Here is a 15,322-nt window from a genome sequence, read left to right on the forward strand (position 1 = left end):
TTGGCTGTGATAGATGACGTCTAGCGACTGGTGTGCTGCAGCTGGGGAGGATGTATCGAACGAGGCGGGAAGGAAGAAAAAGAGAGACTCTGTTGATGGGGCAGAGGGCAAGCCATAAGAACCACGCCGAGCAACTCTGTTTCGCGCTATGGATGCATGTGCCCAACATGGTAACTAAACCGACACATGATGATTTGCAGCCTCATCGCACATACAATCCTATTGTATAGTTCTGCTATTCTCAACCCACGCATATTACATGTATGTATAATATGCACCCGAATCATATATTAGTTAGACATATCAATCCACTTTATGTAATAATGAAAATTTATGAGATATCTACGGTACGCATGATGGGATGCAATAGAAAATGTACCTGCATCTACCTTATCAATCTAATATTGTACGTACATACACGTACAATAGAGTCAAGATGCAACAACAGCTGCATATATGTATTCCTCCAGATGTAGCCCTGGGGTCATTTTTATTGAATTTCTGGAGACTGGGAATATCCCGGGCTCAATGGTAAAGCTTTAATTATAGTTCCGGAAGCACCGGATGTCATTTGGGATGTGTTGTGCGCGAGTGTTGCATTAAGTTGGAATATTGCTCTTCGACGAGTGATCTTTTGTGATCTCTGCCATTGATCTAAAGCTTGGCTGTGTTGGAATACAATGTATATATATACCGCTACTAATGCCATCAGGCACATACCGCAAGGAGCACTACCTGTGGTAACAACCGTACCCTAGATCAAATATTTGATAACACAGTTCACAATCACAGTTCCGGGTGCATGTAATTATCATATTGTCAAGAAAAGATGATTTTCTTGAGACTCTTCTGTTCACCTGACGGTTGCCCTATACCCCGAACAAAAATAAACAGCAGCAGCACGAAATCATGTAGTAACATTAGAAGCAGACAAAAATAAAATGGGGGTATAAAGTAAAAAGTCCGTTGCAAGTACAAAAACCCAATCATCAGCTACATGTAAGCAACAACGCCAATCACCCATGATAAAAAGAGACTAAATGAACACCAAACCCCAAAGAAACTTGTTTACGCCTCTCCCAGTACAATTAAAGGTTTTCCCTCGATAACATCATAATTTCTAGGGAATTTCCCTGTGTTTGTCCAGCTGGTGAATATTTCGCTGAGATACTCCAACTTCTCCCGTAATCCAAACTCCAAGAGTACTCTATTTCTGACGATGAACACCTCTCTGTGTGCTTCTTCGAGGGACATGACGATAAATTGATGATGTTTGGTGATCATTCTGAGCGTTCTCCCCCCAGATGAGACCATCAATTTTGAGTGGTCGATAAAGTTAAGCTATGTAAAATCTTAGTATATGCCCGGAAGACAACCGAGGTGTAAACCAACCTGAAAGCCACCATCCGAGAAACGGAACATAGCACATCGTCTTAATCTGGCATAGTGTGTAACAAATACCATACCTCCTTCGGGATCCTGTGCGCTTTGCTCGCTGTGATCCCGTTCCCTTGTGAAAGACCATTCTGCTTCCGACCCAAGATTGGTTTTCATATAATTTCCAAACCTTTTCCACATTGTAACTTTGCTCGCCAAACCTCTGCTCGATTTCTTTTTCTGGTTCATTATTGTCATCGTAGTTGATAATCTCCTGTAAGTCACTTCTTGTTTATTATTTCTTCGACTCGTAGGAACGTCGACAATTGACTGGGTGATAAACTCCACCCTTTGCCCACCGACACTGTCTACAACTAACGATGTGTTGTCGTTGTACATGGCGACACAGGTACCATCAGTAAGAATATAAGCAACTCCATACTTGTTTGTGTAGTCCACCCACTTGGTGATAAATAAACTGGTGTTCTTTTCGCCCCTTTTAAATGATCTGACAGCCTCAATAGTGGCCGGAGGTTGGGGGGGGAGAAGATGCAGCTTCCCGGCCGTGAAGGCGCTAAAATTTTGAATATAAGGTTGCAGCGATGCAATTATTGCGGACGTTGTAGTCGAAGGGATGGAATTGCCAATCTTGGAGTTGAGAACTGGCGTAAAGGGTATTACCGGACCAGTGCTCTCCGAAGCCGGCTCCTTTACGTCTTCTTTTGGAGTCTTCTCTCGAAATTCTGCGGATGACACTAGACGTTCAGGCCGCGCTTCTAGAGTCGTTTGTTTTCTGGGAAGAGCAGCCATGGTCGGTGGTGGTGGTGGTGGTACAGGTTTATCTGCCTCTAGACCTGCGCAAGCAGCACGCATCTCCGCGGCATGGGATCTCACCAATCCTCTTCTTGCTGGAAATACACTCCTGGCTGGTGCTGGCGCGAGCGTGGGCGTTGGTGCATTTATCGTTGAAGTAGTCGTAGTAGTTGCGGTGGCAGCCGCAGCGGCAGCAATAGCCGCACTTCTACGTATTGGTTGCTGTCGCAATTGCCTGGGCGGAGGACGTGCGGGCTCTTCGTCCTCACTCACCTCTTCTTCCTCCTCCACCTCCTCCTCATCCTCTTCCTCGACGTCGTCCATTGGTTTTTGCGCCGCAATAGACCCCGATCCCAAGAGCCCGCCTCTCGAAGGCCCTAGAATGCTTGGAATTTTCTTTAAAACACCCACACCTCTCATTCGAGCATGGCCGTCTCTGGGACTCAATGTCTCGGGGAGGAGATATGCCTTCTCCTTTACTGACTTTTTTTTTTCTTCGACATCTTCTTCCACAGCTTCCACTTTCTCTGGGGCTTTGTTGTTTTGATTCGAAGCGGCGGATGCCGGTCTAGAGGTGGGAAGTGTCAAAAGATCCACAACTTCTCCAGGATGGTCACCCACAGGACTATACCGCCCCTCAGATATTTTCCCAATTCCACAGATCCTAGCAACCTCCTCGTAGTTTCTGATCCAGTCCTCTCGATTCGTAGTTAGAGTTCCTACGCCTTGCCCGGTTGTTCCTCGCCATATAGGCTCCTGCTTGGTTGCACTCGACGGAATAGACCTGGGGAAGAAACCAGATTTGAAGAATCGGTGATTTGCAACATCGTCTAGGGAAGGACGAGCCTCTGGGTCGTGTTCCAAAATGGAGTTTACAAGTGATTTCGCTGCGGAGCTCACGGGTACATCTTCTGGCCATGTGAAGGTATTATGCCGGATTTTTCTGATCGAAAGTCAACATTTGTGGTAACCTTGCATTGATATTCTCACATACCTATAGATAGAATCCACATCATTGGCTTGAAATGGGGTTCTCCCAACGAGCATGGCATACCTAACCCAATCAGATCCAGCGTTCATCGTGAGTTGTTGGAACTTACATAATAACTCCAACGCCCCAAAGGTCTACCTCAAAACTATGCCCTTGACCTTCTTTTCCACCCCCAAACAAAACTTCCGGGGCAATATAGTTTGGCGTTCCGCAGATTGTTTTTTTGCGATCGTTTTCATCAACCAAGAGGGCTGCTAAACCAAAATCTCCAAGCTTAACGTTCATGTTCTCATCTAGGAAAATATTTCCAAGTTTCAGGTCACGATGGATGACTCTTTTTCCATGCATGTATTTCAAAGCTCCTAGAAGCTGTAAAACGAAGAAACGTGTCTCGGGTTCTGTAAACCTTTTCCGAGCGCGTAACATGTCCATCAGGGATTTGTTAGGGCAGAGTTCCAGAATCATGTAGATATTATCCGGGTCCTCGAAGCACTCTATAAACTTAACGATGTTAGGATGGATCATAGTTTTATGGACTTGAATCTCCCCAAAGAACTGTAAATTTTCGAATCAGTCATTTCTTGAAACAAATACAATAGCGGGAGGGGGGCGGAAGAACCTTTGCTCTTTTCTTCTGGCTCTGCAAACTCTTCTTAGCTACAGTCTTTGCAGCGAACAACCCGCCCTCTTTGTTCTGTACCAAAAAACATCTTGCGAAACCCCCTTCGCCGAGTTGGCGCCCTCGACCATACTCGGTCTTCCCTCTAGTATCCTGGAGCACTGTGGGCGGGGTAGCGCAAAGGAACTTCTTGTTCCGTTCTTTGCTTGTTTGCTTGGGTGTCTTTGGCGCACCTGTATGTTGCGACCTTTTAGATGGGCCGGCAAGTGCCGACGGGACTAGCGATTTTGTGGCAGCAGCCTTCAGAGGGGCGACGAGGTGATAGTCGGATTGTTTCTTCAGGGGAGATGGTGCTGTTAATTTAAGGGCAGCTGTCCGTTGCCTTCGAGCCGGGCGTTGATTGGGGTCCATTGATGCTAGTATTTTAGTTCCACCTTGAATATTTTCCATTAGATACAAGGAAGATTTCTCTTCGTCCTTTGTTGAAGAATCGCAAACACGTGGACAAGGGGCCGGAATTGCAAATATAAAGGTTTAGTGGGTTGATATATTCTAGACTCCTGCGCCCGCCAGTTATACTGGTATAGTGGCACAGCCTATTGACCGGAAGTTGTTGTTGGTGTTTGGAGGGATTGAAGGGAAAGGGGATGTACCAAGAAGGTAGATACACGCCAACTTCGTGGTGAGAATGTGGTGGTCCGTGCGGGAGATAAACATTGTGTTGCTACGACAACCGTTATTTCGCCAGCAACCTGGAACATCACGATCATTTGTATGAGGTGCATACATGTATATGATGATATATCTCGAACTGCCATGAGGTTCATACACACATGTATGTACCTTGTTGCTCATCGTCGCCAATAAGCCCGAGCTTACATATATACTTATGTAAAGAATATATCCGTACATACATGCTATCTGCCCAATTAATCTTTATCTTACTCTATGAGTCGGCCTGAGGCTTAGCTTCAATCTAGACCACAATATTTAATGACTTCATAGATCAGACCTCTCCTCCCATTCCCTCCCCTTAACTACAGGACCTCGGAGGCCGTCCATCTAAATGTATGTTATGTTTCTTTATAGCTACAGTAACTAACTTATGGTACCTACATGTATCTACCATTCTTTTCCCGAAACAAATTGCAAGACAGCTAACGCGGGGTCGTGGGGTAGTTTCAGCGTAAGAAGCTATGTCAACAACAGCGATTAAACTTGGCTCTTTAGCCATAAAAACACTGGCCAAGCCTATGGCTGTAATTATCTCTCTTCTTCTCTTCTCTTCTATAAAATTTACTAACTATCCAAATTAAACAGAGTAAAATCAAACAACAGGCCCGCGATCACCCCCGCTTTCGCAAAATCTGCGTTTCAATCGCCCAATCAATCCATCAAGTCGATGTTCGTTTACGCCTTGGTCTCCTCCAGGACACTGCAGCATTCATAAAAGCCGAACAGGCTGATCGTGAAGCTGCTCGTCAAGCTGCGAAAAAACTATCGGAAGGAGCCGCAAATTTCCCCTCCGACCTCAGCACCGTCTCTTCGGCCAAGGCTGTCCCTCCACCGGCCGCATTTGGTTCCCCAAAGCCTGGCGCACAGAAACCGCATTCACAGAAACCGCATGCTCATTTTACCCCTACTCCTGTTGCACGTCCGCGTGTCCGACCACTCTCGGAAGCAAAAGCAATTGAGAGCGGTGCAAATTTCATTAGCGAGCTGTTTCTTTTTATTGTAGCAGGGTCACTCATTCTTGCTGAACAGATAAGGTCTAGGCGGAAGGAGGCAGGCAGGCGTGATGTGATAGCGGAACGCCTGGATCTTTTAGAAGTCAGAATGAGACAGGATGAAGAGCGCCTGGCACAACTGGAGGAACATGGTTCCCTTGATGAGAAGAGAATCATAGCATTGGAGGAAGAAATCTGGAAGCTAGGGGGTGGAAAGGGTGTCTATCCAGGACACCGTGGGGAAAGAAAAGAACGAAAGATTATTGAACCAACGCCATTATGGGAATCCGTGTCGGATACAGGGACGAGTCTCTGGGGAAAATTATGGCCTTTTGGTGTTAGCGGCGAGGAAGACACTGCCAATGCTGAGGTAGACAAGAACATCGAAGCTGGAGTGTCTACGAAAACGAGATCAATGTCAAATTCGTCGCAACTAGCTGAAATTCCTGTGAGGACACCCCCAGCTCTGTCGGAAAAAACATCATAAATTCTCTTTATACAGAATTCGGTACTATCTATCCATAAACTCTTGCTCATCCGCTCTCTAGGTTCATTTTTCCGAGGGTTTTCTTGTACTTTTTCGTTGATATCTGTGTTTTTGTATTTGGACAATAAGCGCAGGGATTTTTATTCTGTACATATCACCTGGCGCATGTGCCAGTTTTCGGAGAGTGTCTAAAGGAGAATAATTCCACTCTGTTTTTATTTTCGGGGTCGAGTGATTTTTCATGTTCCATATCATCTGAAACATGTGTAAACGCGGTAGGGACGTCATCCTCCCAGCACCCTGTATCTTCGTACCTGCACTTTGACTACATATCCACCCCATCTCATCCACACCTACATCAGTTACCACGAGATTGCCTTTTTTTTTTTTTTTTTTTTTCCCAAAGCACACAGCAGGAAGCCTAATGTCCGCTGCTCATGTCCTTAGACCCAAGACTCCTGGACCAATGGGTATGTTTACTAGCCAAATATGCCTATTCCCCTATGATGAGTTGCTCATTCTAATATTGGCCAAACATGGTAAAGAGCAGGGGAGAAGACTCGCAAACACTTTTATCTATATACCGTCTATGGAATCTATCCGCGATTCGCCAGATTTTCGTGTTTACAAGTATTCCTGTCATACTTGCAATTTCCATTTCCCAACAGAGATACGCTTTGAAAAACACATCCTTGAAAGCGATGTTCATAAATCTTTCAAACTTACCTCTGAAACTGCCGATGATCTCGGTTATCTTTCTATCTCGGATACCGAGACTCGACCGGATATTCACCAAAGATATTCTAGTCATCAGCCCCGAGCCACCGAATTCTATCAATGTATAAAGTTCGATTGCACATGCCCACAGTTCGAGTTTTTCAACCCAACGCAACGTCCACTCGCCTCTACTACAGGTGAACTTTCTGAATATCTTCTTCTCGATGGCTCTGCCGGAAGTTCGCTGAAGGCGGAAGCGATAGACGACGGTGGAGAAGAAGAAAATCTCAGAATCGTGTTTCCCGCTGCAAACTGGCCTCGTTCCCCCAGCGAAGAAGACGATGGGCCTTCTAGCCTTCCTCCCGACCGTGGTAACGAACAAGGGGGGGTAGCTGCAGGCCGAGAGCGGAGAGATGAGGCCGCTGCTGTTGCTGAGGCCCAGAGACGCCTTAAGATACAGGATGAAATCAATCAAAAGAAACGCTTTAACAAGGGGAAGACCCGTAAAACTGCTCGGATAATGAGGGAGGCGGCCAATCGTGCGAGGTTTGAGGAGATTTTGGCGCAAAAGGTCCCCAACCAAATCAAAGAAGAAGTCAAAGAGGACATCAAAATAAAACTCACCAAACCAACCCCTTTAGAAATTGCACAGGTTGTGAGACGGGAGAAAGAGAGTGTTGCAAATTGGCGTAGGAAAATGGGTATAAGTGATTATAAGGTTGAGGAGAAAAAGCGCTTGAACGAACTAGCTAAGCAAATCCATGCTCTCATCAGAAACACCTTACTCGAGATTGCTTTGCAACGAAAAAATGTACAGCGCGAAAAGGAAGACATCCGGTATAAGAATGCGCTATTTTTCGAGGATGAATACGAAAATGTCGCCATCGACCACGAGTTCAGCGTTGAGGACAGGGCCCTAGAGCACCTCCGGAGGATCAGGGGGAAAGAGTCAGTAAAGTTGCGAAACATCGAAAAAATGGATGATAAAGTGGATGATCTGGCTTTGGATCATGTTCAGGACATTGGAGAAAGGGGAGAAGAAAGATACCGGCAGATGGTAGGAAAGAAACAGACAAAGTTTTTGAATTGTCTGAAGATTGATGACACTGTTGATGATGTCGCTTTAGACCACCACCAAGAGATCGGTGAAAGGAAAGAGGAAACCCATAGAAGAGCCATGGGAAGATCTCAGACGAAAAAAATAGCCGAACTTCACATGGACGATACAGTCGACAATATTGCACTGGATCACGGCCAGGAATTAGGGGAAAGGGGAGAGGAGCAGTATCGGAGGACCATTGGTAGAGTACAAACCAAGAGGATCAATGACCTACAGATGGATGATACAGTCGACAACATTGCACTGGATCACGGCCAAGAACTGGAGGAAAGGGGAGGAGAACGGTATCGAAGGACCATTGGTAGAATACAAACCAAGGAGGTCAATGATTTACAGATGGACGATACAGTTGATAATCTGGCACTGGACCATGGCCAGGAGCTGGGAGAGAGGGAAGGAGAACAGTATCGAAGGATCACTGGTAGAATCCAGACCAAGAAAATCAATAACCTACAGATGGATGATACAGTTGACAATATTGCGCTGGATCACAACCAGGAATTAGGAAATATGGTTGAGGAGCAATGTCGACGGACCGTTGGTAAAGCCCAAACGAAAAACCTACTTGACCTTCCAGCTCGAATGGATGACATAGTTGACAGCATGGTAATGGACCATGACCAGGAATTAGGGGAAAGGGGAGAGGATGTATCTCGGAGGACCATTGGTAAAACCCAAACCAGGAGAATCAATGATCTCCGGAGGGATGATATGGTTGATGAAATGGCAATCGATCACAATCAGGAAATAGGAGAAATGGTTGAAGAGCAAGGTCGAAGGGCTATTGGCAAAGTCCAAACCAAAAATCTGTCTGATCGGCCTGCCCGAATGAATGAAATTGTCGACAACCTGGCAATGGACTATGACCAAGAGCTGGAAGAGAGAGGGAAAGAGCAGCTTCGGAGGTCTGCTGGCATGGCTCTATCCAAGAAGAGGGCCGATGTTGCGGCAGACGACACGGTTGATAATATGGTGGTAGATCATGGTCAAGAGCTAGGGGAAAGAGGAGAAGAGCGGCGTCGGGTTCTCTGCGGCAGGGCTCAGAACAAGGAGCTGACAGGAGTCCTCGTAAACGATGCAGTTGATCACATCGCGCTTGATCATCACCAAGAGCTGGGAGAAAAGGGGGACGAGCAGCGCCGAAAGGCCACAGGAAAGGCTCAGAACAACAAGATACAAGCCTTGAAGAGAGACGATGTCGTTACTAACGTTTCACTAACCCACGATCAAGAAATCACCGAAAGATCTCAAGAGCACGTACGAAAAGCCGATAGCCAAAGAAGCAACAAGAGGCTAAAGGTGATGGAGGGGTATGAGGAGCGCGCCATAGTCGACATCGCAATGGGCCACTTGCAAGAGGTCGGCGAGAAGACAACTCAAAGCCAGCGGAGAACCCTCGGCTTGCAGCAAAGCACACAACTCAGCGCCTCCCGAAACAACGATGTGGTGGAAGACCTCGCCATGGACTACAACCACGGCCTTGGCGAGAGGGACCAGCAGCACTTGAGAAAGGCCATTGGCAGGCAGCAGACCAGAACCCTGGGGGCAGCAGGCTTCCTGGCGAAGTATACGTCTTTTAGCCAAAACTTGAACACCAATACCTCCGCCACCGCCGCCGATAGGGCGGTAACCCCGTCTGGGAACGTTGGAGAAAACGAGGACGGTGGTGTGAGAGACCAAAGAGAGCCGGCTGACAATAGTGATGGTGAGAGCACTGTCATCGCCACTCCTCAGTTGACGATCCAGCAGAAGCGCGCAGCGGCGCAGGCAAGGTATGATGCGATTGTGAATGAGATGGTGGGGTCTGTGGCGCTGTGAAGGACAGTTGACCCGCAATAATACTGGGCGACATATGTTAGTTGAATTTTAGGTATTACTACAAGGAAGTATCATGGTAATTTGTAGCAATAAATTACTCGTCAGAGCCCATAGATAAATAAGCAAGTACTGCGTTCTAAGCCATTACTTCTCTTCCTTTTTCTTCCCGCCATCCTCCAAGACCCGCAATGGCTTCATGTATGTAACTATCTCGCCCGTCCCATCCCTCCTCTACGCTCTACCCCCCTCCTCCTCCAAAAAACAAACACGAACGTAGCAACAGCCTCCACATGCCCCAAGGATCCCCTACACCATACCCGCCCATTCTCCTTAATTAAACCAAACGAACGCCAAGCCACAAATCACTCGAGTGATAACCCATGACTACAATTCCATTAACGCCCGCCAGCCGGCAAATCCAATACCACACGTAACCACCCAGAGTGTGTGATAAGCTTTTGTGTGTGTATTTCCACTTGCAATAGAGACTTGTTCGTCTTCCTTCTGTGGGGCACGGTAGGAGGTGTGATTGGTGGATGGATGGGATCACTGCCGTATATGCATGCATGTACCGGGGGTTAAGGGTAAGTACTGAGAACCCCATTTTGGGCTGTAAGGGCCAGTGGGCGTCTGCTATTGGTCGATTCAAAAAAAAAGGACACTTGGCGGGCAAGAGGTTATTTGAATTGTGTGTGTTGCAGCTTTTGCAACGCAACCTCCATCCCCTCTTTTCCACTGATGCTCTTTCCGAACTCCACGAAAAACATGTTTGAAAGTTTAGGATTGCTATTAAGGTGATGGCCAGAGCAAGGGCTATCATTTGGTTATTTTTTTTTTATTTTTAGGAAAATATTTAGATTTTTGAGTGAGTATATATGAAGTGTCTTCATACTTTTTTCCCCCACACAAATTTCAGGGCCAAGACCAAAATTCATTGGCTGCTTTTTGGTTGCCATGGGCGGTTCCCATACAAAAATCCAAGGCGTCTCGGTATTTAAGGTGAACCCCCGGTACATACAGAGAGTAACGCTCCGGCCCTGCACAAACACATCCAGAGCTCCAACTCCAACTCTCCCTTGATCTAGCAGCAGTTTTTCAGTATACTTATAGCCATAAGCTTCAATCCCAGTCTACAACCCCGGAAATTCACCTTATCTTGGCACGAACCACGCACATCACAGCTTCTCACTCGCCCCCCCCCCCCCCCCCCCCGGACAACAAAAAAAAAGAGGACTACCATTTCCATTTCACGCCACGCCACGCCACGGATGTAATGTAACAGACCAGACACAGACTCAGACACGGAAAATCACAGACACGCCTAATGCTTGGTAATAGAAGACATAAACAATAAAGAATAGAGAATAGAGGAATAAAGAATAAAAAGGGTTGTAAGAGGAGCGGGAGAGGAGAAGGAAGGAGTATTTTTGGTAGGTGGGGTGGGTTGGGTAGACGTATAGTATGAACTGCTCTGGCCAAGAAGCGGCATGCAGTAGCAGTATGCGCTGTGGGTGGTCGGCCATGCAGCTGCTATAAAAAGAGCTCGATGTATACGAGCTTCCAAATAAAAATAACCAGAAGAAAAGAAGAGAGAAAAAACGAGGAAAGAAAAGAAGGAAAAACTACAAACACAAAAAACACCACATGACGCAATCACAAACAAAAAAAAAAAAAAAACCAATTCATCCACAAGAAAAACAAGAAAACAAGAGAACAAAAAAAACGCATCCCAAATTATCCGGCCTCCCTCTTCACATTATCACACACTCCTTCTCCTCGCCGTCATGGTGCTGCTTCTTCTCCAGCACCCTCGGCCTCTCCCTGTCCCTGTCCCTGTCCCTGTCACTCTCCCTCTCCCTGTCCTTCTCCTTCTCCTTCTCCTTCTCCTTGCCCTTATCCTTCTTCTTCCCCTTCTTCGCCGGCGACGCCCCACTGCCGCCTGATGCGGCCTCATGGATAACCTTCAGCCGCGCCACGGCGCGCTGGTCGCCGTGTTCGGCCGCCTTGACGTACCAGACATTTGCCTCGAGGGGGTCGCGCCGGCAGCCGATCCCCATCTCGGTGAAGTATCCGACTGCATACTCTGCTTTCGGGAGCCCTATATCACAATCCACGCATTAGCCATCATCACCACCACCACCACCACCACCACCACCACCACCACCACCATCACCGCCTCTCCGTTCCCCGGGGGGGGGGGAAGACAAACCACTCTCCGAAGCCTTAAACGCCCACTGATACGCCTCATCCTCATTCTTCTCCAGCACGGGCTCGGCGCCCACCAGATACCACGCACACAGCGCCATCATCGCCACCGGCAGCCCCCTCTGCGCAGCCCCCGTATAGAAATGCACACTCAGCGCCGCATCCCGCGGACACCCGAGCTTCCCATGCTCATACGCATCGCCCATCCTCCAGTACGCCTGCGCATGCCCCAGCTCGGCCGCCATCGTGAACAGCTGCGCGGCGTACGCCCCGTCCTGGAAGACGTCGTCGCCGTACCCCGTCTCGTGCAGACACGCGAGCTCGTACGGCGCGTTCGGGTACTGCTCGTCGGCCACGTCCGTCGCGCGCTTCAGCCACTTGACGCCCTCCTTGTAGCGGCCGGTGAGGCCGAGGTCGCTGCGCAGGCAGGCCATCCCCAGCCGGGTCATGGCGCCGGGGTGGTTCTTGCTCGCGCTCTGCCGGTAGAATTGGACGGATTTGGCGGGGTCTTTGCGGCAGCCCCAGCCAAACTCGTAGCAGAGGGCGGCGCGGTAGCCAGCCTCAGCGTGCCCGTGCTTGGAGGCGGCGACGAAGAGAGGGAACGCCTTGTCGTTCTCTTCTTTCCCGCGTGTGAACAGGCCTGAGGCGTAGGCGTCGGCCAGGTAGTATTGGGCTTGCGCCATCTTGCCGGACAGGCGCTCGAGGATTGAGCGTGCCTCGCGGAGGAGCTCGTTGCGCGATGCGTGGCTGTCGCTGCCGCTGCCGCTGCTGGCGGTGTAGGGACTCTCTCGGCCCGCGGACCCGCCGGAGCCCCGTGGAGACGGGGACGGCGCGGCATCTTGCAGCTGCGCGGCCTGGATCATGAACACGGCGAGCTCGTACTGGAGGCGCGGGTCCTGCGACTTCTTGGCGTTTGTACGGTACATCTCGAGGGTCTGGCGGTTCGTGAGCAGCGAGGCATTGACGCCGACCTGGCCGCGCAGGTGCGAGTTGTCGAGCGACGCCACGGGGGCGGGTGTCTGGTGGTGCGCGGGCTGCGTGAGGTCCGTGTAGGATGAGAGGCGGCTGTCATAGGAATTGCTGCTGACGGCGCGCTGGTGCGGCGAGCCCGAGCCGGGTGTGCGCAGGCGCCCGTCGGTCGAGAGCGTTGAGTACATTGAGGAGGGCCGCGAGACGCCGAGGTACTGCTGCGCGGAGGGCGCCTGGAGGTGCCGGCTGCTGCTGGAGCGGTGCCCGCTGTTGTCGTAGAGGACCGGGGAGGCGGAGTTGCGGCGGGTGTACTGTGGCTGTCCAGCGGCGGTGGTGGTGAGGAGGGGCCCGCTGGCGTTGCGTTCCTGGTAGACGGGTGCTCCGAGGAGCGGGCCGCTGCTGTTGCGCTCGGCGTAGTAGTGGTTATGCGGCACGCTGGCGTTGCGCTCCCTGAACAGTGAAGGCCCGCTGCCATTGCGCTCGCGGTACTGGTGCTCGTTCTGGGCGTAGCCGCCGTAGCTGCCGTTCTGGTGCGGGTTCTGGTTCTGACCGCCATAATACTGTCCCGGATTCACTCTGCCACCGCTGGAGGACCCAGACGACGGGCTGATGGGGCTCTGCAGGCTGCTGCAGCTGTTGTTGGGCTCGTAGTCGGACGACGAGCACAGGCTCTCGCCCGAGCTGATGACGGCGGTGTGGGGCTGCGGCATGGGCCCGTTCTGGTGGTGCGTGCTCTGCGAGCGCGTGATTGGCGATGCGAGCGGCGGGTGGATGGGCGGATCGAGCTCGCGGCGGCGGAGGTCGAGGTCGGGAGAGGGCGTTTGCAGGTCGCGGGTGGAGGAGGAGTCGAGGGACTGGACGGATTGCACGCGGCCGTGGAAGGTGGGGAGGCGCTGCTGGTAGTGGTGGGCGGGCCCTTGCGTGGGGTTTGGGGTTGTGGTGGTGGTGATATGTGAGGGGGAGGAGGCAGAGGGGGAGAGGAGAGAGGGATGCTTCTTGTCTCCTGCTGATGATGATGATGCCTGGTGGTGGTGGTGGTGGTGATGTTTGGGAGGGTCATTGTGAGGATATGTAGAGGAGGGAGAAGAGGAGGAGGTCGTGCCTGTCCCTGTGGGTTTCCGTGAGCTGTAGACACTGCTAGGAGACGCCGGTGTCGAAAGGGGCGCGCCCATGGCGGGCATTCCGCTGTGCGAGAGTGCTGCGGTCGCCATTCTTGGGGTCTTCTTCTTATTTCTCTCCCCCTCTTATTGTTCTCCTTAAGTCTTAAGATCTTCTCTGCTCCCCTTCTTCTTCTTCTTCTTCCTAATTCTGCAGACCTTGCGTTAATACTCCAATATTATATTCCTATCTCGATCCTTTCTTTCTTTCTTTCTTTCTTCCCAAACAAACCACAAAAAAAAGCAAGAAAAATAAAAGCCAATAAGCACTCCCACACCGCGATGAGCAAAGCTGTATGTAAGTAGGCCGGTTGTGACAGTGCAGTGCAGCGCGGTCACTCACTCAAACTGTTACCACAGGACGCCGTGTCTCAGTACTGCTGCAAAGGGAGGGCAGGCGCGTGTAATTGGCTGTCCCCGACTGCAACTAACGAACTGCAACGGAACCCTGGGGGACTCGGGGGACTGGGGGGAGGGTTCAATGTCAGCTAGTCTGGCCGTTATAACGTTCGTTCTTAGACAGACAGACAGACAGAGCAGAGCAGAGTAACGTACCGGCGGTGGTTACTTGTAGTTATGTAGGTGGTAGTAATAATGTGACAGTGGGTAGGTAGGTGTCAGCTCAACCTAAAAAACTGGACTGAACTGGACTGGAAGGCGAATCAAGGCGAATCAAAGATAACTGTAGCTGCTGGGAGGTGCGTAGCTAGTAGCCGAAATACTCTCTGTACGTAGGTCTGTCTGTCTGTCTGTATATACCCCCCCCGCAAAAGGTACAGTACAGTACGTAGGTAGTCTGGATAGAACACCCAATCGAGCCGTGCAAACCGTGCAAACCCTCTTCACACGTACTACTCCACTTACTCCACAATCGCAGCGCAGCCGGCCTGAGGGGGAACAATATCTACACCCCCCCGACTTATCCCTCCTTCCTGACTGTATACTACCCTACTACCCTCGTCCTCGTCAAAGCCCAAGTAGCACCAGGTAGGGGACCCCCCAACCAAATCAACTTCCCCAGACCGCTAAAAAAAAAAAAAAAAAAAAAAAAAAAAAGCAACAACAACCCGGCAAGTTACGTGCGCGATTCGATTCGATTGATCGTGTAACTGACTAATAAGCTCAGGCGTGCAAAAACGAACGAACGGACGAACGAACGAACGTGGATCAGCGAGCGAGTGCAATAACTTGGTGAGCGAGCGAGCGAGCGAGTCCGTCCGTAGGTGCAGGCAGTGATAGCAGCAACACCTTTTTTAGTTTTTCCAGATCCTCCTCCCAAAGCGAATGTATAATAACAATAATAATAATAAATATGGGAAACC

General features: G+C 49.9%; 4 protein-coding genes across 4 annotated transcripts; 2 read left to right on the forward strand and 2 right to left on the reverse strand.

Annotated features, from left to right (window-relative positions):
* Nucleotides 1-1,068: 1,068 nt before the first annotated feature.
* LAJ45_04554 (uncharacterized protein) lies at nt 1,069-4,211 on the reverse strand (the record flags this gene model as incomplete). Its single annotated transcript, XM_046114134.1, has 5 exons — nt 1,069-1,341; nt 1,393-3,133; nt 3,185-3,244; nt 3,291-3,736; nt 3,801-4,211. The coding sequence occupies 5 exons, from the start codon at nt 4,209-4,211 to the stop codon at nt 1,069-1,071; spliced, it is 2,931 nt and encodes a 976-aa protein (XP_045972656.1).
* A 785-nt stretch (nt 4,212-4,996) lies between these two features.
* LAJ45_04555 (uncharacterized protein) lies at nt 4,997-6,114 on the forward strand (the record flags this gene model as incomplete). Its single annotated transcript, XM_046114135.1, has 3 exons — nt 4,997-5,059; nt 5,121-5,975; nt 6,076-6,114. The coding sequence occupies 3 exons, from the start codon at nt 4,997-4,999 to the stop codon at nt 6,112-6,114; spliced, it is 957 nt and encodes a 318-aa protein (XP_045972657.1).
* Nucleotides 6,115-6,603: 489 nt separating this feature from the next.
* On the forward strand, nt 6,604-9,669 carry LAJ45_04556 (uncharacterized protein; the record flags this gene model as incomplete). Its single annotated transcript, XM_046114136.1, has 1 exon — nt 6,604-9,669. One exon carries the CDS (start codon nt 6,604-6,606, stop codon nt 9,667-9,669), a length of 3,066 nt encoding a protein of 1,021 aa, XP_045972658.1.
* A 1,751-nt stretch (nt 9,670-11,420) lies between these two features.
* LAJ45_04557 (uncharacterized protein) lies at nt 11,421-14,054 on the reverse strand (the record flags this gene model as incomplete). The annotated part of the gene is made up of 2 exons (XM_046114137.1): nt 11,421-11,767; nt 11,879-14,054. The coding sequence occupies 2 exons, from the start codon at nt 14,052-14,054 to the stop codon at nt 11,421-11,423; spliced, it is 2,523 nt and encodes an 840-aa protein (XP_045972659.1).
* Nucleotides 14,055-15,322: the final 1,268 nt, after the last annotated feature.

This window comes from Morchella importuna, assembly GCF_003444635.1.
Source record: "Morchella importuna strain M04M26 chromosome Unknown Morimp01GS011, whole genome shotgun sequence".
Lineage (NCBI taxonomy): Eukaryota > Fungi > Ascomycota > Pezizomycetes > Pezizales > Morchellaceae > Morchella > Morchella importuna.